At 37.2% G+C, this 25,506-nt stretch overlaps 1 protein-coding gene across 7 annotated transcripts; it reads left to right on the top strand.

Annotated features, from left to right (window-relative positions):
• The first annotated feature begins 3,548 nt into the window (after nucleotides 1-3,548).
• On the top strand, nucleotides 3,549-24,445 carry LOC149815323 (uncharacterized). 7 transcript variants are annotated; one of them, XM_089990085.1, is made up of 10 exons: nucleotides 3,549-3,817; nucleotides 4,188-4,240; nucleotides 4,424-4,668; nucleotides 4,981-5,322; nucleotides 5,502-5,563; nucleotides 5,700-5,774; nucleotides 6,313-6,412; nucleotides 6,625-6,696; nucleotides 6,790-6,900; nucleotides 23,779-24,445. In XM_089990085.1, the coding sequence occupies exons 3-10, from the start codon at nucleotides 4,441-4,443 to the stop codon at nucleotides 24,166-24,168; spliced, it is 1,380 nt and encodes a 459-aa protein (XP_089846211.1). In that variant the 5' UTR covers nucleotides 3,549-3,817; nucleotides 4,188-4,240; nucleotides 4,424-4,440; the 3' UTR covers nucleotides 24,169-24,445. The 7 variants fall into 7 exon arrangements, with proteins under 7 accessions (XP_089846211.1, XP_089846209.1, XP_089846210.1 ...); XM_089990083.1 differs by having other exon boundaries at nucleotides 4,022-4,240; XM_089990086.1 differs by lacking the exon at nucleotides 4,188-4,240 and having other exon boundaries at nucleotides 3,550-3,817; nucleotides 4,390-4,668; nucleotides 4,981-5,094; nucleotides 5,248-5,322.
• Nucleotides 24,446-25,506: the final 1,061 nt, after the last annotated feature.

The following is a 25,506-nucleotide window of genomic DNA, read 5'->3' as shown; positions in this document are numbered from 1 at the left end:
CAACACAAGGTGACTTGCACTAGCTGCTCCTACCAAACAAGTGGAGCCCCCGTTAGTAAAAAGAGTTAATTTAACTTAATGCAACATTTAAACTCAATTAGAAGTATTAGTTTTATAGAATATGATGTTTGCCTAGCATTCATTAATCAATTCTTTTTTCGGTTGAGACTAAGGAAAACCCTTTCCGAGAACTGGATCACTTAATGGGCCTGAATTCTTACCAAATAAAACTCCGGGTTGAAGACATGACCATCAAGCCTTGTGTGCCCCAACCATGATACAGCAACGATAGCCCCCATGCACCAGAGGGATTTGATCCCCAACCTTCAGCTTGACATGAGACCCCAGTGACCACATGAGTAACCAATGCTATCTAATGCATAAACAAATGAAGGGTTTATTCTAAATGGCGTTATTTGCCAATGCCCACGATTTTATTAATACAGGAGATGATGATGATGATAGCTATTCTTTTAGATAGTCACTACAATTCATGGAATCCATCACAGCAATTTGCACCATTGTCTGTGGGACATAACACAACATGCAGACACGCTATGGTACATTCGAATATATTTTTTTATAATTTTTAATAGTTTTTAAAATAATTTAAATAATGAACATATTTTCAAATATCATTGGTTATTAGATATTTTGGTAGATGTTTTATATAAGATTAAAAAATGAGAAGAGATGATTGTGTTTCAGCTTGTGCTCGACCGATAAGGACTCATTCAAACTCGTAAAATAGGCTTGGCAAGCCGATTCAGCAAATAGGTGTTTGGCTCGGCTTGGTTCAGACAGACACATTAAGCTGTAATAGATATATTTTATATTTCATAATATAATGTAAAACACATAGTGGATGTGTTTGGGTTGCAAGCAATAGATCTTATTGCTTCCAAGTTTGGAAGAATGTATTATTTATATAACAGAGACAACTTAAGATCAGATGTAACCCGATATTAGACCCAAAGCTGAATCCGATTAGCCGTAGCCAAATCTGTATCCAATTAAAAATTGGGTTCAGTATTAATTTTGCATTGAAATCCAAATTCAAATCCAGCTAAAATATGAATCTGAATCTGATTAAGTGCAAATATCGGGTTTTAAACTAGTTGAATCCAGTTTGGTTTTATCTTTTTTCTTCTGATTTTGGATCCAATTGGGTCAAATCCAACCCGTTGTCATCCCTAGTTGTGTGTTTAGTCCTACCAGTTTGTGTGTTTCCAGGTGGAGCTAACCCGATTCTCCCTGGTTGGTGCATGACGTGTGCTTCTACAACTTGGGTTTGAACTATACAAAGATTGTGATGCACCCCAAATTTTTCAAAAAAATTAAGCTAATTTGTTTTCTAAATAAAGCACTTAGTAAAAAATCAAACATTTATTAATTTTTTAAAATCTTTATTTTTATTTTTTTGCAAAAAAAATTTAAAACAAGGAAAGGAAAAACCTTCTTAAATAGCAAAACAATCATTCTATTCATGATTACAAAATTCAAGGGTGAACTGTTCTTTACAGCATTATACCCAATTACAATTCTGATGAAAACCCAAAACTAAGAGCATCCTCAAGAAGAAAAGTGTGGATGATACAGTTCAAAAAATACTTCAATGAACCGCATCTGTTGCTGTCAGGCTGGGTGATCGTGTTTTGTGCTAAGACTTGTGATTTGTTTCATTCCTACTTATTTTTCTATTTTTAGGTACCCTATACCTTTCAGAGGTGGGGTCAAGTAAGGCATGATGACCCTGGGGCCCCACCTGCAGTTTCCCTCACTTAATAAATGGTTTCATATATATATATATATATATATATATATATATATATATATATATATATATATAAGTATATTTCATTTGAGAATGCATACAAAATTTCTGGTCAGGATATCCTGCAAAAACCATAGCTAAAAACCTGCCCACATGACATTCAGGTTGGCCCGAATAAAATTTTGGTCGATATTTTTGTGCTTATATCTTGATATTGGAGTTCAGTTCGGGGTGGATAGTTGACAAAATCTGACTCCGATGACAACCCTAACTTGAAAATTGGAATGAGTAGGTCGCTTGACCAATTACCAATGTCGTTATCAGTCTCACTTGACCTCATGGCCCAACAGGTTGTCCCTTTTCTAGCTGCAAAGAGTAGGCTGATTGCTATCAGTCCCACCTAACCCTGACTGCCGACTTCTATACGACAAAATATCGGTGATATTTTCAAAATTATTGTAAATAAAAGTGATATTTTACATTGCCTTTTTAAACAACATAATGCCGCAATACTTTTTAAAATATTACCTTATTTAAATTAAAATGTAAATATTTGATTTTATTATGATATGTTTCTATCGATTATTCTTTACATAAACAAAAAATATGATTTTATTTTTCATATATTGTATATTTGATATTCTTTCTTAAAATTACATATTTCCATGTTCTATTATTTGTACAAATATTTTATCAATAAAATATAAAAGAAAGATGAAAGTTTCAATTTCTCAAGAAAATTTGGCAGCCCTTGTTTTGCTGTTTTGAACGTTTGTGAAAGGTACGATGGGCATTAGATAGGGATGTCAACAAATCGGATTTTATCTGATACCCAACCAAGTTTGATTCCATTTAGTTATATTTGGTAAGCCAAATCCACATCCGATTATAATCGGATGCAGATATGGTTTTTCATTTTTTGCCACCCAATCTAACAAATATCCAGATTTTAGTTGCATGTAAAAAAACAAATCTGGCATGAGCCTTTCACCATCTGAATTTGAATCTGTAGCCAAGATCCGATTACTTGAATATCCAGATCCAACCCAATCCAAACCGTTTACATCCCTTTAGTTCCCGAAAAAAATAGCTTTTTTACGGTCTCACAAATGGTACCGGAAACAACCGTTCTTTTTTTTTTCTTGTCATTTGTTTTTCTAAATTTAAGCTCCATTCTCAATTGCCCGATCTGCCCACAAAGCCACAAACAGGTTTGTGGCAATAACAAGACAAGTCAGACAACTTCGGCACAATGACCAAAATACCCTCATAATTTATCGGGTCGGGTTTGGTTCGAACTCAGGTGAAACCAGATCTGACCCGATTTTCTGGTATGATATTGGGTCTGGACTCAGGTCTAATCAGACTCATTATAAGAGAAACCATACCCGATAAAAACTAGACTCGGGTCATACCCAGTAAAATAATATTTTATTACTATTTTTATATTCAAAATTTTCGAATCTTAATCAGAACTTGGGTTGGGCCCGGATCTGATTTAAAATTTTACAAACTATACCTGGATCCATGTATTAATCGAACCCTCGTGTCTGGACATGAGTCTTAATCGAGTCTTCTTATATATCACCATACCTAAACCCTATAGGATTTGGTTCGGGTCTAGTTTGAATAAACCCGACCCGTTGACAACCCTATTTCTGGACCAGAAGCCAGCTTATTGCGCCTTCGATGCGGTGCAGTTTGGTAATTACGGAGTTATTATTTTAACGGAAAAAACGTGTTTTATTCTGCCTCTCTGTGTCTCTCTCTCTCCTCTCATTCAAAGATGCTGGGATCCAAATAAAAAAGGGTTTTCTTTTTCCCCAATTAAAAAAAAAACAAAATAAATTGAAGAGAGAAACGAAAATCTTGCTTCTCTCTCTCGTTTCCAGTGATGCTTTGGGAAGATCCTTCGTTCCTTCTCTGAGTATTTATTTATGTTATTATAATATTTCGCTCTTTATCCTTCCTTCCATTTGATTCCCTTCGTTTATTTCCAATCCGTGGATGGCGTTCTGATCCCTCGATTTGGGGCCGATCAAGGTGAGCCAAACACCCTTTCTATTTGTTTCCTTCTATTATTTTCTCGTGTCGTTTAATCGATTTTTTGGCCAATTTTTTTTTCTTGGAATTTGCCCGTTCGCTTATCAGTTGCGTCTCTGATAAATCTCCCCTCGATGCTCCCTCTCCTACCCCTTCTTTTGTTTTCATTATATTATTCTCTTTTTTTTTTTTTCAAAATCGAAGTCTGCGTCTGATTTGGTGATGCCCCAAATTTCTGAGATCGAATGATGATGATGATGATGATGATGATGATGGTGATGTTTGGGTTTACGCATTGAGACGGTTCCTTAGGGTTCAATGCGTTGTGCTGTATTGCGTTCGATTCGTGATCCTCGAGTGTTCTGTGCAGTGTTGTCTCCGTCTTTTCCGGATTTGTCTCGCCAGAAAACCACTCCTCCTAAGGTTTATGTGGTTTCCAGTTGTACCCCTTCGTTATTTCCTTCTGTTTTTTTTTTTTCGTTTATTCGTTCTTCTCCTGTTGGGCTGGTTCGATTTTGAATTCCTTGTTGTTTGACGTCAAAAAAATCGTTTTTTTTTTCTTTTTTTGGTAGTGAAGGGAGGCTTATAGGATTTTGGATTGTCCAGAGGGAAGCAGGCCGTCTATGGAGGTCGACAATGCCGTACCAGTTTCCGCGGCGAAGGTTAATCATGCAAATGGGATCAGTGTGAAGACTCCTTTGACTAATGGGAAGGTTATGGAGTTGGGAGGGAGGAAAGGGAATTCGGAGATGAAGCAATACGATGGGAATTCGGAAACTATACACGACGCTTCTGGTGTTGAAACGGGAGAGGCTGATGCTGCTGGAACGAAAAAATCAAGCCCGTCTAAGGTAATATTCTCACTCTGGGATGAATAGGTCTTCTTTGATTTTTTGGTTGGTGTGGATTGATCAACATTTTATTCTCAAATCATCAATGGCGCACTGTTAATTTTCATAATTCACATGATTATGTCTCTCCTTTGATCTTTGGTTTGTTATGCTCTGTTTTCTTCCTTTTTACGATGCTTTTAGTATTCTCAACAAACATCAAGATGAGCGAAAGTTTGAATCTTTTACTTCGGGTCTTCCAAAATTCAGTTGATCTGCCAATTAGGCTTAGTCATTAGTCTAGGGGGGTCTTATGCGGTGTATGAAATGTAGGAGAGTGGAGCTGAGAAATCTGATCATCCCAAGAACCTGAAACTGCAAAAGTCACAAGAGAAAAGTAAGAACCATGCATTGCCTGCCACTGGAAAGCCGCATAGCTCTGTCGGGGTGAGTTCGGTAAAAAAGACCAAGGATGCTAAAGTGGTGGCATACGACACTTTTCTTGCTTCAAATGGTTCGTGCACATCAGCTGCACATACAAATCATGCTTCTCTCCAACCGTCTGCCATAAGCAACACGGGATCTTCCAACAATGTGCAGGTTGCTGAAGGTGATGGTGTTAGCACTGAAGCACATAGAAAAACAGAACATGCACCTACAGCCGGTGAATCTCAGGTAAACCTGTTCACTGATTTGGTTTTGTATCTGTACTCAGTTTCTTATGTTGCTGTTGTTGTTATTGTCTCTTGTCTTAAAAAGGAGTCTGTATAAGTTGAAACGCACTTTTTCATATTGCTTCCAACTTTTACTATTATAGTATTGATGTTTGTGCTTCACTCATAATTTTCTGGCAGCAACTTGGCAAACGCACCTCAACATCATCTACCACCAAGGCTTTGCAATCTGAAGGCTTCAAGTAAGTCCTTGTTTTGCTTAACAGATTCAAGGTTTCTGTGTTTTCCCATGTAATTGTTGTCTGACAACTACATACAAACTGGTAGATCATATAAATTGCTCTTTTTTTGCTGCTTATCAATCACCTGTTGCCTCAGAGAACAGAACAAGTTGAAGCCCTTGAAACAAGGATTGCCTTCCAAAGTAGAAGAAGATGCACAGTCTTCTTCATCGTATCCGCTTGTTTGGAAATCTGATTTTGTCTATTTAGCATTTTTGCTTTTTAAGTTCTTAGATCTGTTAGAGCTTTCACGTCCGCTTTACTTGCAAAAGCTTACTATAGTTTGACCTGAATTTCTTGTTAGATTTTCTAGTGTTCTTATTGTGGCTTTTATAATATAAAATTTTAAAATAATAATCTCTTTTAAACTAAGTGTTTCATCTATAATATGATCAAGTGATAAATAAAAAAACTGCAAAAAAGTTGAAGTCAACCAAATAATGCAAAAAGCTAAATTCTTTATTGCTGGTGCATCAGATTTGGCACAACTTGTGAAGATACCATCCAGAAGTACATGATTTATTTTTATGTTGCATGAATATATGTATCTTGATTCTATTAGAGTTATCATCAGCATTTATAGTTGCTCAGTGTGATTGCTATTTGTTGAAACAAAATCACTGACATTTATCCCTAACTATCTGTCCCAATCTTTTGTTTCTTTTGGCTCACTAAATAATTATAAAACTGGATTCCTTAAGTACTTGTAGGAGCCCCACCTTTGGAGGTTCTAAACCTCAGAGAATTGGCACTACTCCTGCATATAGTTTCAATCTTAGATGTAATGAGAGAGCTGAGAAAAGAAAGGAGGTGAGTGATCTTGCTTTTCCAAAGTTTCACTCAGAAGTCTCTCTCTCTCTCTCTCTCTCTCTCTATCTATCTATCTATCTATCTATCTATCTATCTATATATATATATATATATATATATATATATATATATATATATATATATATGGATTGATGGGTATGTGCCTCCAACAGCTGGACTAACATTGGTTGGGCCTGTTGCTTATGTACTAGTTCTTCTCAAAACTCGAGGAAAAGAATAACGCAAAGGAAGCTGAGAGGAATTCATTGCAAGACAAGTGCAAGGTTATATTTTAATTATGTGAAAGAATTAAGGTCAATTATCTTTGAGAACCTGTGCAACTTTTGTAAACATTGTATGCTTTATTCTGTGCACAGGAGACTCAGGAAGCAGAGATTAAGCTGCTTAGGAAAAACATGACATTCAAGGCAACTCCCATGCCAAGTTTCTATCAGGAACCAGCTCCTCCAAAAGTTGAGCTAAAGAAGGTTGATATCATATGACTACAACATATTCTTGTTTGCTTGAAGTATCATGCTGCTGGTTTACTTAAAGTTTTAAGGGTTAAGCTTAAATATTTGGCCAGAAGCACCATGAAAGAAAGCAATTGATTTCCGATGGATAACAGTCTGTTTTCTATGATTTTTTTAAATGCTGAAGTTGCTCTATTTTGTCTCTTACAACTATTCCAATTCATTAACCACATGCTCTTTTCTGTGTCAAATGAGATAGGTGGATGGTTAGGTTGTACTAGGGGTTTCATGTTCGAATCTCAGGGGGTTTATCCCCCAGCTTGCCTATTTGAAAAAAAAAGAAAAGAAAAAAGAAAGAAAGAAAGCTCTTTTCCTTTCCTAGTCACATGTATAAGCTACATTTCTATAATAACTATGCAATGGCTAATGCACTTAAAAGATATATTCGGTATCCAAATTGTAATCTTATAGGTCATTTATGACTTTTTCCTTTGTGGATAGGCAAGTGCACCATCACTAATTTAGTTATAATCATTTTGATAGCAGAATATGACCATAGCATTATGCAGTTGTTTCAAGTTTTTTATTTAGTCTTTGTGATTATCCGTATTGTATATGATTTGATTGAAATTGATTAGGAAGAAAAAACAGAAAAAAACTCCTAGCAAATTGAAGCATTTTGCTGTCTGCTATACCTTGCCTGCTTGCCCTAAGCATTTGCAAATCCTTATATGTTATCAGGGAATGGAAAATATGCCTTCTCTAGGACATGATTCTTTGAGTATGCTTGAATTGATTATTAAACATGTTCCAGAGAAGTTCCTGTATCATTTGTTTTGATCTTTTGAATTCAGGACTTGGTTGATTTTCACGGAAAGATATCAGCTTGTGATCGGAGCTATAATTGTGTACCTTGATTCTCATGAATTGTTGGACATATCTAGCTAAACCAAGGTTGTAAAAAGTGTATCGTAACCCGTATCGGATGGGCCCAAAATAAGATACGTATCGTATCATAGCGTATCGTAAAAAACCATATGCTTTAAATAAAAAAATTTAAAAATGCAAAAAATCAGGAAAAATCTAAAAATAGTTCATAACACAAGAAACAATGATGAATAGCATAAGATAAACTACAATACCACATATCAAAACAATTATGTGCAATAAATGACATGCATAAGGCATCGAAGATTCAATAATCAAAATAATATGCTATGAATGGCATGCATATCTAACAAGAAAAATGCAAACTATGAAATAATATGCATATTAAATAATGAATCTAAGCTAATAAGTTACAAGATTCATAATAATGTGTGTTTACATAAGAAAAAAAAATATCATAAAGTATTTTTTCAATACTTAAAAATTTTACGTAACCAAATTGATTCAACAATAAGCAAACCATAGTGTGTCTCTAATCCTTGTTCTTTGATGAAGCCATCTAGTGCATTACTTCTCCATAGCCATGGAATGGTGCAACCAATGGCCTTGCATAATAAGAAATGTGTACACATTTCTTATTGTATTTATATTCTCTACAGGAATGAATTGTATTTGAATTTATCTCTTGTCACACAGACCTGGCCCATGTTCAACCTACATCCAGCAAGCAGTCCAACAAACCTGTGACCCTCATCCGACTATTGTCTTAAAAGGTGCTTGCCTCCAAGGCATGATCCGTATGCCTGGAGGCAAGATCAGTGAGTCAAAAGGCATTTGCCTAAAGGGTTTTTAGAGGTTATGCTTAGTGATGAGGTGTATGCCTCTGCCTCATGGATAAACTTTTCGATGTTCTTTATTTAGTACTTGCTGCAATGATCACTAGTGAACAATATCCCATCCTGAGGCTGTTCCAGAATCTTTTGGTTGTTTGTTCACAAATTTTTGATCTTTATCTCTGGAACTCGGGAATGGAGAGCGTTGTGGCTGTATGTGTGGTGGGATTGTTGAGCATTAATAAGGTTAACATCTGTCTGGTTGGGATATTCCCATTCTTCTATGGTAATTGGAGGGCCTAGGAATGAAATGGCAAGTAAATGTTAAAATGTGTATTAAGAATTAGAAATTGTGTTTAGAAGGTGATGAAGGCTATATGAACAGTTTTTATGTTACTGTTCCTTTGACAAGTGCCATAAGTGAAAAAATGTTGAGTCTGGGAGCTTGATTTTTGTTTTGAAATTCTAGATGCTTATTCTACTTGATTCTGGTCTAAAGGAGTTGGATGCCTAGTTTAACATGTTTGAGATGCATTTTTGTGTCTATGGAAAGTGGAAACTATGTGAATCATTGACCTTCCATATGTCACGTCCGAATATTAGTTGGCGGATTTCTTCACTAAAGCCCTGTGTGCTCCGCGTTTCAACTTCCTTCTTAGCAAACTCTCGGTCATCCTGCCCTAAGTTTGAGGGAGGGTGTTAAATTATGTACATAATCATATAATGTAATATATATATTTTATATATATAAGGTAATACATATACATATATTAATATATATGTATATGTATCTACTTATTATATATATAAAATATATATTTCTATTTGTTTAGCCGTAGGGGTAGTTTAGTCTTTTCCTCTGTTTTACGCACATTCACTTTATGAATGTGATTGTAAATTTATTTTTATTTTCTTTCTTTTTGTTTTTTTTATTTCTTTTATGTAAAGTACCAAAAGGTACCTTGGGGGGCCCACTAACATAGACGTTGGAGGGGCTCCAACATCTATGAGTGGAGCCCCTCCAAGGCCCCCTTTTTGTTGTTCTAAATAGGGGTTCTCCCCTTTGTATTTCTCTATGGCTTTGAGTCAAAGCCCAAGTGCTCAATAAAGTGATTCCATTATTTTTATGCCTTTGTGCATTTGTGAGTTTTTGTGAGTTGTGCTTTTATGCACAAGTGTTCTAAAGTGTTCTTATTGTGCATTTGTGTCGGGTTTATTATCAAGAATATTAAGGTCTTATCTTAGTATCTTGTCGGAGATACTTTTACATGGTATCAGAGTCTCGTTGAAGAAGGAGGATCGTGCATCTTCTCACTTGCAAAGTACCTCGAAAAATGTGCCCTCAAGTTGGTGAAGTTTTGGAGTTAACCATCTTCGGGCAATATTTTAGAAGCAACTTTTGTCAAGAAAGGTTTGAAAATCCTTTAAGGTACACATTATTTTCTATCTTTCTTCCTCTCTAATGGGTGAAAAAGACTCTCATTTCTCCCTTGGTTTTAAACTTAGTGGTTCGAATTACCATGTTTGGGCCGGCAATATGGAGGCCCATATCAAAGGAAAAGGCCTTTGGGGTTACGTTCAAGGTTCCATATCGGAACCCGAACCCAAACTTACTATCATAGAGAAAGGGGATATTAAGATTCTTGAAGGTGAAGATAGACAAAAGGCCCTAGAAGAATATTCCAAAAGGCATGATGAGTGGGAGATGAAGAACTTCAAAATTTTGTCTTGGATTTTTTCATCCGTTGAAACCAAGATCAATGCCAACATCATTAAGTTTAAAAAGGCCTCTGAAGCTTGGTTGTACCTTGAGAAAATGTATACTTCAAGGGACTTATCTCACAAATATTATCTCCAAAAGAAAGCTTTGACCCTTCAACAAAACGATTTGTCTATTCGGGAATATTTTGCCGAACTATCATCTATTTGGGACGAGCTTGCTATGCTCGAACCAAAATGGAGCGGATAAGCTATTGAATTAAGACACAAACAACTAGAGGAATATCGATTCTTCAACTTTCTAAATAGTCTTAGACCCGAATTTGAGCAAATTTGGTCCTCTCTTCTATCCGCCTTCACATCTCCTTCTATTGAAGATGTTATCACCAAGCTAAGTGGCGAGGAAACCCGTATGGGGATTAGTAAAAATAATCCGAGCATCCTTGCTACACCTTCTCAAAATGATTATGAAGCGGTTAATACTGTGTCAAGACCCGAAAATAATTTGAAGACCTACAAACCGCCCCACTTCAAAAATCAAGGACAAGGAGGAAATGATCGATATGGAAAAAGGGACTATAGCAAGTTAACTTGCCATTTTTGTAAAGAACCGGGGCATATCAAACCCATTTGTCCCAAATGGAAGAAGTTTCTTGCCGCGACTTTAGCATCCCAATCAGAGGAACGACCTTCTTCGTCAAATGAGTCTCTTTCGCTTCAACAAGTTATGGATGCTCTTCAACCTCTTCTCAAAGGAGGCATGCTCTTCAACCTCTTCTCAAAGGAGGCATTTCTGGAGCCGCTATGTCATCCTCCTCCTCTCTCGGTAAGACATCTTGGCTTCTAGATTCCGGTGTTTCATTTCATATGACTCCAAGTCCTTGTTTTCTTTCTGATTATTCTAAAAATTTTCTTCCATCTTTTGTCTCAATGGCGGATGGAACACCTCTTGAAATTAAATGAATGAACAATTTTGAAAAACAAGACTTCTTTATTCCAAAAATTCGTCTTATACCAAAACTAAACTTAAATTTACTTTCCGTTTCTCAACTCTCGGACTATGGTTGCGATATAAAATTGTCTTCTGATAAATGTTGGATACAAGATCGTCAATCCGGGAAGTTGATTGGGGAAGGCTCTAGGAGAGGAGACCTCTACTATGTTGATTTTCTCAAAATTTCCAAGAATCAATTTTGTAATGTTGCTCAAAACAAAGATATTCATGTATGGCATAAGAGATTGGGTCATCCCAACATTGTTAAAATCTCTTATTTGCCTTTTATTAAGCATCTTTGTAATGAAAATTTTGTTTGTAATGAATGTATTCTTGGGAAAATGAAAAGTCTTCCTTTTTCTCAAAGATCCATGTTTACAACAAAATCTTTTGAAATTGTTCACTCCGATGTATGGGGTCCGGCTCCGGTGATATCTAAGGGAGGGTTCTCATACTATGTTATCTTTGTGGACGATTTCACTAGATTTAGTTGGATATACTTTCTTAAACATAAACATGAAGTTTTTTCAACTTTTAAAACATTTCATATGATGGTTTTAAATCAATTCAATGGAAATTTAAAAATCCTTAGAATCGATTCGGGTGGCGAATATCTTTCCAATGAATTCAAAAGTTATCTTGAAAATCATGGTATTCTTCATCAAAAGTCTTGTCCTAAAACTCCCCAACAAAATGGGTTGGCTGAACGAAAACATAGGCATATTATTGAAACAACACGAACTTTGCTCATTTCACAAAACATTCCGAAAAAACTTTGGGCTGAGGCAGCCCTTACATCTGTCTATCTCATAAATAGACTTCCATCTAAAAACTTGAACAAGATTTCTCCATTTGAAAAATTATACGAAAAAGAACCTGATTATAGCAGGTTAAGGGTTTTTGGATGTAAGTGTTTTGTCCTTACTGATAGAAATGACAAACTCTCCCCTAAGGCCATTCTTTGTGCCTTTCTTGGTTATTCTAACACTCAAAAAGGTTTTCGTTGCTATGATATTAAAAGTGATAAACTATATGTTTTCAGAAATGTTAGTTTTTTGGAAAATATTAGTGGTTTCGAAAAACTTGAATCTAATGACGAAAATACAGACTATTCCTTTCTATTTGATTTATTGACAGAAGATGATGATTCTAGTGATGACGAATCAAATCAAAATGACCTAAGTAATAAGGAAACCCATTCTGAGCCCTCAACGCTTCATCAACATATCAACGAAGAACCGCATAGAGATCCCATAACCTACTCTCATAGAGATAGGAATACTTTCAGAAGTGCCCTCGAAAGATATGATGATAGTGAGACTACTCCTCCGGGTGAGGAAAACCTTTGTAGAACCGAAAGACCAAGAAAACCTCCTTCTAGGTTCATCTCATATGAGTCTTTTTCACCTAAATATAGAGTCTGTCTAAGCACCATTCACTCTTACATAGAACCTAGGAACTTCAAGGAAGCACGAAAATGTCCAGAATGGATAGTCGCTATGAATAATGAACTTGAAGCTCTAAGAAAAGCAAAGACATGGGAGTTTCAAGACCTACCTAAAGACAAGAAAGCAATAGGGTGTAGATGGGTGTTTAAGGTCAAGACTAAGAGTGATGGGTCCCTTGAGAGATACAAGGCCCGTTTAGTTGCAAAAGGGTATGGTCAAAAATATGGGATTGATTATGAGGAGACCTTTGCCCCAGTAGCTCGGATGGTCACCGTCCGATGTCTTATAACCGTTGCCTCAATCAATAAGTGGAACATCTATCAGATGGATGTTAAAAATGCTTTTTTAAATGGAGATCTAAACGAAGAAGTATATATGGATGCTCCTCCTGGAATGGAGTCTCCTAAAGGAAAAGTGCTTCGCCTTCGAAAAGCACTTTATGGTTTGAAACAAGCCCCCAAGGCTTGGTATGATAGGTTTAACTTCATAATGTTAGAAAATGGTTTTTCATTCTGCTTCACTGATATTGCTTTGTTTGTTAGAAAATCTAATGCAGGGATTGTTATTCTACTTCTATATGTGGATGACATGCTTATAACTGGAAGCGATTCTAAAGGGATTAAAAGCATAAAATCCATTTTAAAGGATAAGTTTGAAATGTCTGACTTGGGTTTCTTAACTTATTTTTTGGGTATTGAGATACCATACTCTCATAGAGGATATTTTTTGTCTCACACTAAGCTTGCATCTGAGATTATTGACAGGTCAGGTATTACAGATGACAAAATTTGTGAAACTCCTGCTATAGTAGGAGCTAAAATGAAGATCGATGATGGTGTTCTTCTCTCCGATCCTACTCCCTACAGGCAACTAGTAGGATCGTTGATGTACCTAAGTATTACTAGACCAGATATCTCACATGCTGTGCATACTGCAAGTCAGTTTCAGCATGCACCAACTTCTGTTCACATGGGTGCTATCTTACGTGTCGTAAGATATCTAAAGCACACTCTTAATAAGAGAGTTTTTCTATCTTCCTCTTCTGAGTTAAAATTAATTGCTTATACTGACTCTGATTGGGGATGTGACCCAAATAACCGTCATTCCACCACTGGTTTTTGTGTATTCTTAGGAGACTCATTGATCTCATGGAGATGCAAGAAGCAGCAAAAGGTGTCTCTATCATCAACTGAAGCTGAATATCGTGTCATGGCGACTATTACCATGAAAATTGTTTGGATTCATCAGTTGCTGGAAGACATGGGAATCACAATTGAAGGGCCTACCAAGCTTTGCTGTGACAACAAAAGTGCGATTTATATTGCTAAAAATCACACTTTTCATGAGCGGACCAAACACATAGAGATGGATTGTCACTATGTTCGGGAGGCGTACCTCAAAGGAATCATTGACCTTCCATATGGCACGTCCGAATATCAGTTGGCGGATTTCTTCACTAAAGCCCTGTGTGCTCCGCGTTTCAACTTCCTTCTTAGCAAACTCTCTGTCATCCTGCCCTAAGTTTGAGGGGGGGTGTTAAATTATGTACATAATCATATAATGTAATATCTATGTCACATGGGTGCGGGTGCGGGGATTCGGCACTTCCAAAAAACCCAGGTGCGGGGGTGCGGCAGGGGCAAAAATGTAAAAAAAAAATTATATATATATAGGGGGAGGGGCTCGGCCCCTCCCCTGTCGACCCAAAAACAAAAAACATAAAGGGGAGGGGCTCGGCCCCTCCCCTGTCGACCCAAAAAAGAAAAACATAAAAGGGAGGGGCTCAGCCCCTCCCCTGTCGACCCAATCGACCCAAAAAAAGAGGTAGATGGGGGAGGGGCTCGGCCCCTCCTGTGCCGAAAAACGAGGGAGCAGGGGAGACTCAGCCCCTCCCTTGCCGACCCAACAAGAGACCGAGAGAGGGGGGGGGTGCTCGGCCCCTCCCCAGCCGACCCAAGAAGAGAGTGAGAGACACACCTGCGAAAGGAGAGGAGGAGCCGAGAGGAGGAGTCTGGGAGGCGGAGCTGGGGGCGGCGACGCTGGGGGCGGTGGAGTGTTAAAATGTAAAACTGTACATATATGTATATATAATAATATTATATTATTATATATATAAATACATTTTTCATTTCTTTCTTTTCTGTAATTTTTTTCCTTTATTTTTATTTTTTGTCTTTATGTCATCTAGTTCAGTTTGAACTAGAATGACTGTTGCTAGTCAAGTCCTGTCCAGACTTGACTAGCAATAGAGCTGTTGGACTGTGTCCAACAGCTCTATTGAGTCCTCTTTCAGCTGTGTATATAAAGGGGTGCAGCCCCTCTTGTATTTTATTTCCAATGCTTCTTAAGCAATTGGTTTTTCATATCAATAAAAAATACATTTTTAATTTTATTTTCTTTTCAGTTATACCCTTTTTAAGGGTTATGCTTTAGTGTCATTCTTGACACTTGCCCTTGTTAATCTAAGCTCGTGTTTCGAAGATCCCCATTTCATTTCATGGTATCAGAGCCGCGGAAGTACTAAATCTTGAGGAAAAGCTGCCTCGGTTTCCGTGCCCATTTGCAAAAGTGTTCGCCACTTGAAGAGAAGTGTTTTATCACTTCATTGGAGAACATTTCACATCTTGTTGTATTGTTTTTTTTTCTTTCTTTTACATTTTCCTTCTTGTTTCTCTTCTATCCCTATTCTTTCTCTCCTTGTAATCGATGGATGACAATGATAAAGTCACCATCATGCCTATGAAACTAAGCGATACGAACTATGTAACATGGGCTTCAATCATGAAGCACCATATATGGGGAAAAGGCTTATGGGGGATTGTGGATGGTTCCGATTCGGAACCTAAGCTATCTCTTACTAAAAAGGAGGGAGATAAAGAGGTCCCTTTATCGGAAAAAGAGAAAATCAAGGCTATTGCCTCATACGAGAAGAAATGGAAAGAATGGAGAATATCTCATGCGAAGATAATGTCATGGCTTATCAAACATTAAAAAATGCTCAAGTCTTGCCAAATTTGATCATGCCGATAAGGCATGGGAATACCTTAAGAATATGTATTCCCTTAAAGATATTGCACACGTGTGCAACCTCCAAGAAAAAGTTCGAATGATGACACAAGGAGACAAAACTATTCGTGAATATTACAATGGGTTGTCCGAACTTTGGGAAGAACTTTCTCTTTTAGAACCAAAGTGACATTGTGCCGAAGATATCGAGCTTCGTCAGAAACAACTCGATGCTGAACATTTTTACCAGTTTATCACTGGATTAAGGCCGGAATTTGAAACCACTAAATTGACCCTACTTCATCGGGGAAAAATTCCTTCTATTGTTGAAACTATTGAAGAGTTAACAATGGAAGAAAATCGTCTCCGGAAAGGTTCTTTAAAAATTGAAGATGATTCCGTTTTAGCCGTGTCTAGACCAGGGAATCATGTTCGATCATATAGGCCTCCTCTCTTTAACCGACAAAATGGTGACTATGATAAGAAGAAAGTTATTTGTCATCACTGTCATGAACCGGGACACTACAGGCCACAATGTCCCAAACTTAAGGAGCTGAGAGAAAAAAGAGCTGCAATTGCTGGATCGGAGCCTAAAGATCAGGATGCACCAGTTTCCCTGGCCCAACTAATGGAGATTCTTCAGCCTCTCATCAAAGGTGCCTCTTCCTCATCTGAAGCTTCAACCGGCGCAGCAGCCTCATCTTTTTCTGATCTAGGTAAAATTTCTTGGCTTCTTGACTCTGGTGCATCTTTTCATATGACCCTAAATAATCAAAGTCTATTCAAATGTGTTAAAAATAAAACAAGTGTGTCAAAGGTCTTTACTGCTGATGGGACTTCTCTTGAAATAGAAGGAATAGGAAATTTTGAAAAAAATTATAAAACAAAAAATTTTTTTATTCCAGAAATTAGACATGTTCCCAAATTAAATTTAAATCTTTTATCTGTATCTCAAATTTCTGATTATGGGTGTAATATTTCTTTTTCTTCTCATGGTTGTTGGGTACAGGATCGCCAGTCAGGCAAGCTGATTGGGGAAGGCCATAGAGAAGGAGGACTCTATTACATGGATTTTTTGGAAATGCCGAAGAAAGCTTTTTGTTATAATATTCAAAAAATAGAGTTGGAACTGTGGCATAAGAGACTTGGTCACCCACATATAGCCAAAATCCAACATTTTCCAAATCTAGGAAAATTTTGTAACTCTGAATCATTTGATTGTAAAGATTGTATTCTCGGCAAAATGAAAAGATTACCATTTCAGAACAGAACCTTTTTCTCTTCAAGACCACTTGAATTAATACACTCGGATGTTTGGGGTCCTGCACCAGTAATTTCTAAAGGAGGATTTGTTTACTATGTTATTTTTGTCGATGATTTCTCCCGACATACGTGGATGTACTTTCTCAAACATAAGTCTGAAGTATTTTCATACTTTCAAACTTTTCATAATATGGTTAAAAACAAGTTTCAAAATGATATTACTATTTTTCGCACAGATTCAGGGGAGAGTTTTTATCCACAGATTTTCAAAATTATCTTAAATTGCATGGCATCACACATCAAAGATCTTGTCCTTATACACCTCAACAAAATGGACTGGCAGAACGAAAACATCGCCATATTATAAAAACCACTAGGACTTTATTAATAGCAAATCAAGTCCCGAAAGACTTTTGGGCAGAAGCTGCCTTAACTGCCACCTATCTCATTAATAGGATGCCATCTTCTTCGTTACAAAATATCACTCCCATTGAAAAACTTATGAACATTTCTCCAGACTACTCTAGACTAAGAATATTTAGGTGCAAATGTTTCATATATACTGACAAAAATGATAAACTTTCCCCTCGTGCGATTCCCTGTGCCTTTTAAGGATATGCTGAAAACCAGAAAGGTTATAGATGTTTTGACTTCAAAAATAATAAACTATATGTGTCTAGAAATGTTTCCTTTCTTGAAAAGGAGAGCTTCTTTGATTTTAGAAAATTAAAAGACGTCACTGAGTACTCCTTTTTGCTAGATCTAACATCAACATCTGATGAATATGACCTTGACTGTAACTTTGATGATGATCAAAGAATTATTGATCTTAATGTTGAAAATGAAGAAGTTCATAGAGATACTAGTATTCAATATTCCAGGCGACAAGAGTCTAATCCTCCATGTGCACTTGAGAAATATTCTAACATTCCAACTAGACAATCATCCCGAATCTCGAGGCCTCCAGGAAAGTTTGTATCATACGAGTCTTTCTCACCCACATATAGGGCAGTTATTGCATTAATTCACTCATATGAAGAACCATCCACATATTTTCAAGCAAAAAATGATATCAAATGGATAGAAGCCATGAAAGCTGAATTAGATGCACTTGAAAAGGCTTCTACATGGAATATTCAAGATCTTCCTCCAGGGAAGAAAACTATAAGATGTCGATGGGTTTATAAAATTAAAACCAAGAGTGATGGTACTCTTGAAAGATATAAAGCCCGTTTAGTAGCCAAAGGTTATGCCCAAGAATATTGGATTGATTATGAAGAAACCTTTGCTCTGGTGGCTCGTATGACTACTGTCCGAACCTTAATTGCCTTAGCTTCTATCAAAAAATGATCTATTTTTCAAATGGATGTCAAAAATGTTTTTTTAAATGGAAAGCTAGTTGAAGAAGTATATATGGAACCCCCTCCTGGTCTAAGTATTCCTAAGGGTAAAGTCCTTCGCTTAGAAAAAGCTCTTTATGGACTTAAACAAGCACCAAAAGCTTGGTATGATAGGTTTAGTCGTGTTATGATTGATATTGGTTTTCAATTCTGTTTAACTGGCACTGCTTTGTTTATTAAGAATTCTGATGCAGGGATCATTGTGCTTCTTCTCTATGTTGATGATATGATCATCACCGGAAGCGATAAACAGGGAGTTGAAACAATCAAAACACTTCTTAAATCTCATTTTGAAATGACTGATTTGGGCTTGTTGAGATCTTTTTTAGGCATTGAAGTTGCTTATTCTCCTAGAGGATATTTATTATCTCAGACTAAATTTGCTTTTGATATTGTTTTCAGGTCTGGTATTACTGATGATAAGAAAGTTGACACTCCAGAAGTTGTTAATGTTAAAATGAAGATTGATGATGGAGAACTTCTTGCAGACCCTACTCCTTACAGACAGCTTGTCGGGGCACTTTCCTATCTATCAATTACCCGACCAGATATAGCACATGCTGTTCATACAGCAAGTCAATTTCAACATGCTCCTACTTCTGTTCATATGGGAGCAATCATGCGTATTATCAGATACATCAAGTCCTCTCTTTCACGAGGACTTTTCTTATCTTCCTCCTCTTCTCTTGATTTAATTGCATATACTGATGCTGATTGGGGAGGTGATCCCAATAACAGACACTCAACCACTGACTTCTGTGTCTTTTTAGGGGAATCATTGATCTCGTGGAGGTGTAAAAAGCAGCAGAAGGTATCTCTCTCATCCACCGAAGCTGAATACAGAGCCATGGCAACCACGACCATGGAAGTAGTTTGACTCCGACGACTGCTTGCTGACATGGGAGTTGAAGCAACAAAGGCTTCACAAATGTGTTGTGACAACAAAAGTGCGATCTACATTGCCAGTAACAGAACATTCCACGAACGCACCAAACACATCGAAATGGATTGTCACTATGTCAGAGAGGAATATCTACACGGGATAATTGATCTGCCATATGTCACTTCAGAATATCAGTTAGCAGACTTCTTTACAAAGCCTCTCGCTACTCCCCGATTTCACTTTCTCTTAGACAAACTTTCGCTCATTGTACCGTAAGTTTGAGGGGGAGTGTTAAAATGTAAAACTGTACATATATGTATATATAATATTATTATATTATTATATATATATATAAATACATTTTTCATTTCTTTCTTTTCTGTAATTTTTTTCCTTTATTTTTATTTTTTGTCTTTATGTCATCTAGTTCAGTTTGAACTAGAATGACTGTCGCTAGTCAAGTCCTGTCCAGACTTGACTAGCAATAGAGCTGTTGGACTGACACAGTCCAACAACTCTATTGAGTCCTCTTTCAGCTGTGTATATAAAGGGGTGCAGCCCCTCTTGTATTTTATTTCCAATGCTTCTTAAGCAATTGGTTTTTCATATCAATAAAGAATACATTTTTATTTTTATTTTCTTTCCAGTTATACCCTTTTTAAGGGTTATGCTTTAGTGTCATTCTTGACACTTGCCCTTGTTAATCTAAGCTCGTGTTTCGAAGATCCCCATTTCATTTCACGGAGCTGGGGCGGCGATGGGAGAGCTCGAGCTCAGGGGGAGAGAGAGGAGAGATTAGGGCAAAATTTTTTTTTTGCCCTAATCCTCCTTTTCATCGGGGGGAATTTTTTTTTCCGCCCAAAATTATGGACAAAAATGACCCTGGGTGCGTTGACCGCACCCAGGGTCGTGTTGACCGCACCCAGTGCCGCACCCGCACGCGATCTCGCATCGCGTCGCGTCGACGCGGGTGCGGCATCTGTTTTGCCGAGTCCCTGTGACATAGTGTAATATATATATTTTATATATATAAGGTAATACATATACATATATTAATATATATGTACATGTATCTACTTATTATATATATAAAATATATATTTCTATTTGTTTAGCCGTAGGGGTAGTTTAGTCTTTTCCTCTGTTTTACGCACATTCACTTTATGAATGTGATTGTAAATTTATTTTTATTTTCTTTCTTTTTGTTTTTTTTTATTTCTTTTATGTAAAGTACCAAAAGGTACCTTTGGGGGCCCACTAACATAGACGTTGGACCCCCTCCAACGGTCACATTTGTGACCGTTGGAGGGGCTTCAACGTCTATGAGTGGAGCCCCTCCAAGGCCCCCTTTGTGTTGTTATAAATAGGGGTTCTCCCCTTTGTATTTCTCTATGGCTTTGAGTCAAAGCCCAAGTGCTCAATAAAGTGATTCCATTATTTTTATGCCTTTGTGCATTTGTGAGTTTTTGTGAGTTGTGCTTTTATGCACAAGTGTTCTAAAGTGTTCTTATTGTGCATTTGTGCCGGGTTTATTATCAAGAATATTAAGGTCTTGATCTTAGTATCTTGTCGGAGATACTTTTACACATAGTTCATACTTTTTATTACTTTATCAGTTCCAATTTCATAGGCCCGTGGATGTGTGGTGGTTTCTCATAGGTTGGTGGGAGACATGGTGCAAAACGGAACAAAAACCTTAGACAAGTTTATTTATAAAATTGGATGCACATCTGCAAGGATGTGTTCCTTCTGGATGACAGCACGTAATGTTTTAAAACAATCCTCTTTCGCAGTAATGTTTCTTTATGTGCTGCTGTATTTTCCCATATACTTAGTGCAAAAATCTGGTTATGTCTTTGCAGCTTCTTGTAATTGTAGTAACTTAACAGCTCTAATTGTAAAACAGATGCATGTAGGGAGTGATCCGCTAGGAGTGTGACCTTGGACTTGGTTTCTAGGTCAACTTCTTCTCCTGGGATTTTAGAAGATAGTGATTGTTAGTCATAATGGATTCATACACAGGAAAATAGCTTTTGCACCTTTATGGGTTAATTGCATTTCATTCTTTCAGTATGTGATATGGTTCTCAAGCAAAGTGTATGCAAATTGTCATATGATTAAAAGTTTTGTTGCTATAGGCATAATTTTTAGAATGAAGCTGCATAGGATACAGAATCTACATCTTTCTGGTGATATATGGACTAACAGATGACAAGTGAGATTTTTTTCGTGAATTGCTTTTCTTAATAACTTATTAGATATGAACATTCACAGATATTGTTAAAGCTTCAAAGTTAAAGTTTATTAAAATCAAGGAGTACGGATTATGACTGTGTCATTTTGGCAGTTTGTCTTGTTCGGGGCAGAGATCACACTCTCCATGTTTCCTATGCTTTTATTATTCCTACAGGGTTCTTTGAAGTGGAAAGTTTCTCTACTTGTTTTTTGATCTTGTCTACTGTGACAAACAATCTGCACTGAATGTGGATATTCAGAAGGCTTATGATTCTTCAGGTTTGAAATTGTTGGATGGGATTAAATAGGTTCCGTCTGTTTGGGGTGCTAGGTGTAATAGACAATGACCTGTTGCCTCCCTTTATCTGTTAGTAGTAAGTTCCAAGCTCTCACCTATTAAATCTTCAATACTGGATGTTGCTTTTGTGTTCCTTCCAGGTCGTGGTTGTGTCATCATCTATAAGATTGATTTGGAACTGGACTTCCTACTGTAAGGGTATCACTGGATTTCAATTCATTGAACACACAAAATCTTTAGATATTATTTTGAAATTGCTTGTTGATTGACTCTGAAAGTTCTAGGTCAAAGTTTGATTGATAGTAGTGACATGAGAAAAGTGAACTTTGAATAATTGACTAGTAGCTGAACCATGTATTAAAATAGTTATTATCTTCCTACGCTGTCAATAAGCATTAAGTAAATGAGGTTATTATAACCAAAGCAGACAAAATAATTTATGAACACTAAATTGGGGCATTATATGTATATATGAACATTATCATGATGCATAATTGGATCCATGAATATCTCATACTGTTTGGCAATGAGAACAAATAATTTTTCATATTGTTAAGTGCCCTGTGTCTTCATGTTTGTGTTTAGTCTAATTTGCTGAAGCATTTATGTCTGTATGTTGGTACGTAGTATTAAACCCATGAATATCTCATACTGTTTGGCAGTGAAAACAAATAATTTTTCATATTGTTAAAGTGTCCTGTATCTTCATGTTTGTAGTTAGTCTAATTTGCTGAAGCATCAATTTCTGTATGTTGGTACGCACTATTAAACCCTATCTTGGTGGGTGCTATATTTTCTTAAATTTACAAACATAAACATCAGATTAACCAGTAATCTGGGAGCCCATTTTCCTTGTGGACTTATGCTGCAGGTGCTTGTTTCATCAATTTGTTAGTACAAGGAAAGCTAAGACCAACCTATCGTCTCTTGGAGATGAGGCACAGTCAAAGTGCCTTTTCATCTCTGTTCAAAACAGGAAACAATGTTGATAAAGAACACTTGTATTTTGGGAAATTTTAGAATTCATGAAAGTATAAAGGGGGGCAAATATCAGATAGACGGTAATTGACAATTTCACAAAGTTCTTATAAATATGCTCAGGTTTTTGTGGTTTTGGTCTTTTCTATAACTCGATGGTCCTGACTGTGATGCTGATAACCATTTCCTTATTTTGTTCAAGTGTCAAACCATGATCTCATAATTATGTTTGAACAGTTGTAGTGTCGAACATCTGAATTAGGAGAGCAGGGGTATTTGTGTTTAATAATGTGGAAAGTGAAGGCCTTTTAGATGTCAAATTGAAAATACCTCACTGAGTTTTCGTGAATGTTAGATTGTTTAAGTCAGATGACATCATTTCCTTTTGATGTCTATCATGGAGGATCAAGAAGTGGCATCTCTTGAGCAGGGGAATCCCATGTGAAGAAGGGCCTGTGTATTTATAGGGAATATGGAGATGCTAGAATAACTAGTATTTTTGCATAATTTAAATTACCAGATCGTTAAACTTTGATGATGTGATTCTCCTAGAATAACTATATGCAGGATCATCGAGGGCTGGCAACATATGAGTGGTTTCCTTAGGGTCTATCAATTTACTTGGTCACATACAGAATGTAGAGATGCTAGAGCAAGTTTTTGACATATGGTCTTTGTCTTCTTTGAGACAGAATCTCAAATATAGAAAATCTATGAATAAAATATTTTACTCTGTTCCAACAGGTCCCCACTGTTAGGCGTAGTGGATCACCTGATGCTTTTGGCCATCGCTAATAAGCACAACTTCCTCTTCTCACCTTTGCCTTGAAATGCAATGTTTTTTAGCTAGTTAGCAGGATTACATGCACTTAAAAGTGACTTCTTATGGGTGGTTACAGTTTTCTTTTGAAATTAGTTGTGTGCTCAAAAGTTAAAATGATGATGCAGATACCACCAACACGAGCAAGATCACCAAAGTTAGGCCGGAATAAAAGCTTTGGTGCAGCGGGCACTAGTGAAGGGAACCCTCTTCATACTTGCAGAGTGGGGCGCTTGAGCCTGGACGAGACCAGGACATCTAATGGTAGTGTCCTCCAGACCGGGAAAGATTCCAAGAAGCCACAGCCAAAATCTCTCCCAAAACTTACATTTCAAAAATCAAAGGACCCCAACCGTGATACGAATTCAACACATCTCCCTTCAAACACAGAAGTGATTACTGCCGTTGAGGTTGTCAAAACTGGAACCAAAACAATTGAGCCTGTTAACCAGAAGCAATATGAAATGGAGAAGGAACAAGATCCAGATCCCGAGGCAAGTGACGGCCATGATAAGTGAGATTGCAAGCGAGCAATGTTGATCGTTTTTCGTCTTTTGCCAAGACAAGGGAAAGAAAACTGCCAGTAAGTATTGAATTGTCTGTGGGACTGCTACCCAGTTGTGATGGTGAGGGAAATGCAAAGAGGTCTGTTGTATTATATTCATAATCCATACGCGTCTAGTAGTTTGGTTTTTTTTTTCCGTTAGCTTTTTCCCATTTCGTTTTGTATTGCCGATTTGGTAAAGCAAACTCGCGATTAGTTCCCAATATGATGGAATGTTATTGTATTATTCATTGTGATCTTTTGCCTTAATTTGTTTCTTGTTACTTTTGTTATATTTAATCTAATTCTTAGCGGCATTTTTTTCTTCAGTTTAGTGTGATCCCATTAACCTGTCGTACCCGTTTCCAGATTGTGGATTCTGCATGTCTAATCAAGATAGTGAAAATAACTTGCTGATTCAAGAGAGAGAGAGAGAGAGAGAGAGAGAGAGGTGCGAACCCGCCTTCAAACCTCCCACAACCGTTCGATAAAAAGATCAGGTGGTGGCAATTGAAAACCCAAAGAATACGTGTTTGCTTTGTAGCGAAGGTCGACACTGTCGCTAAAGGTTTTTCTTTTTCTTTTTGTTTTCTGCAAATTTGTCCCCACCTTATGGACGATTTGCAAAATAGTCCCTGCCTTGTGCCATTTTGCAAATCGGTCCCGCCTTTTTTGCCAAGTGCAAAATAGTCCTTCTGTTAGAATGGCATCAAACTAACCATGGTTGAACATATTGACCACGGTCAGATTTCGTGCAAAATGACAATCTACCCCTATCCCTTCGTTATACACTCGAGTTTTCCCTGACCCTCTCTCGTACACCCAAGTTTTCCCTTACCCTCTCTCTCTCTCACTACAGAGCGCTATTCAACGAGAAGGTTGCAGTGAATGGGGGTTTTTAAGATGGGATTTCGCTGTTCCAGTAACGAGAAGCTTTCCCAATGCAATTTCAGCTGACCGAATGAATTGATCGACATGCTATAGTAACTGGAAACAAAGTCTTCGCTTGGAGCAGCTTTGGAGATTTTGGCAGGGAGCGAGAGTCTGATCAGGAAGAAGCATACCCGAAACTCTGCCATACAATCTAGTGGTCATGTTGGTCAAACATGACAGGATTGCTGTTATCAAGCAATCCTGGTGTTACTAGACCATACAGTCTGTCCCTTAGAGGCCTCAAAGAAAACAAGATCCCCTTGCCATAGTCAGCTGCAGGAACAATCCAGGACCAACAGTAATATCTTCTCCAGCAGTCCAGACAAGAGTTTGCAGACGATCAGGGGTTGAGATGGAATTGTAACGTATATCAAATAAA

The sequence above is a fragment of the Nuphar pumila genome, chromosome 15 (assembly GCF_984573655.1).
Source record: "Nuphar pumila chromosome 15, dmNupPumi1.hap1.1, whole genome shotgun sequence".
Taxonomy (NCBI): domain Eukaryota; kingdom Viridiplantae; phylum Streptophyta; class Magnoliopsida; order Nymphaeales; family Nymphaeaceae; genus Nuphar; species Nuphar pumila.
This window is presented reverse-complemented; position numbering and strand designations above follow the sequence as displayed.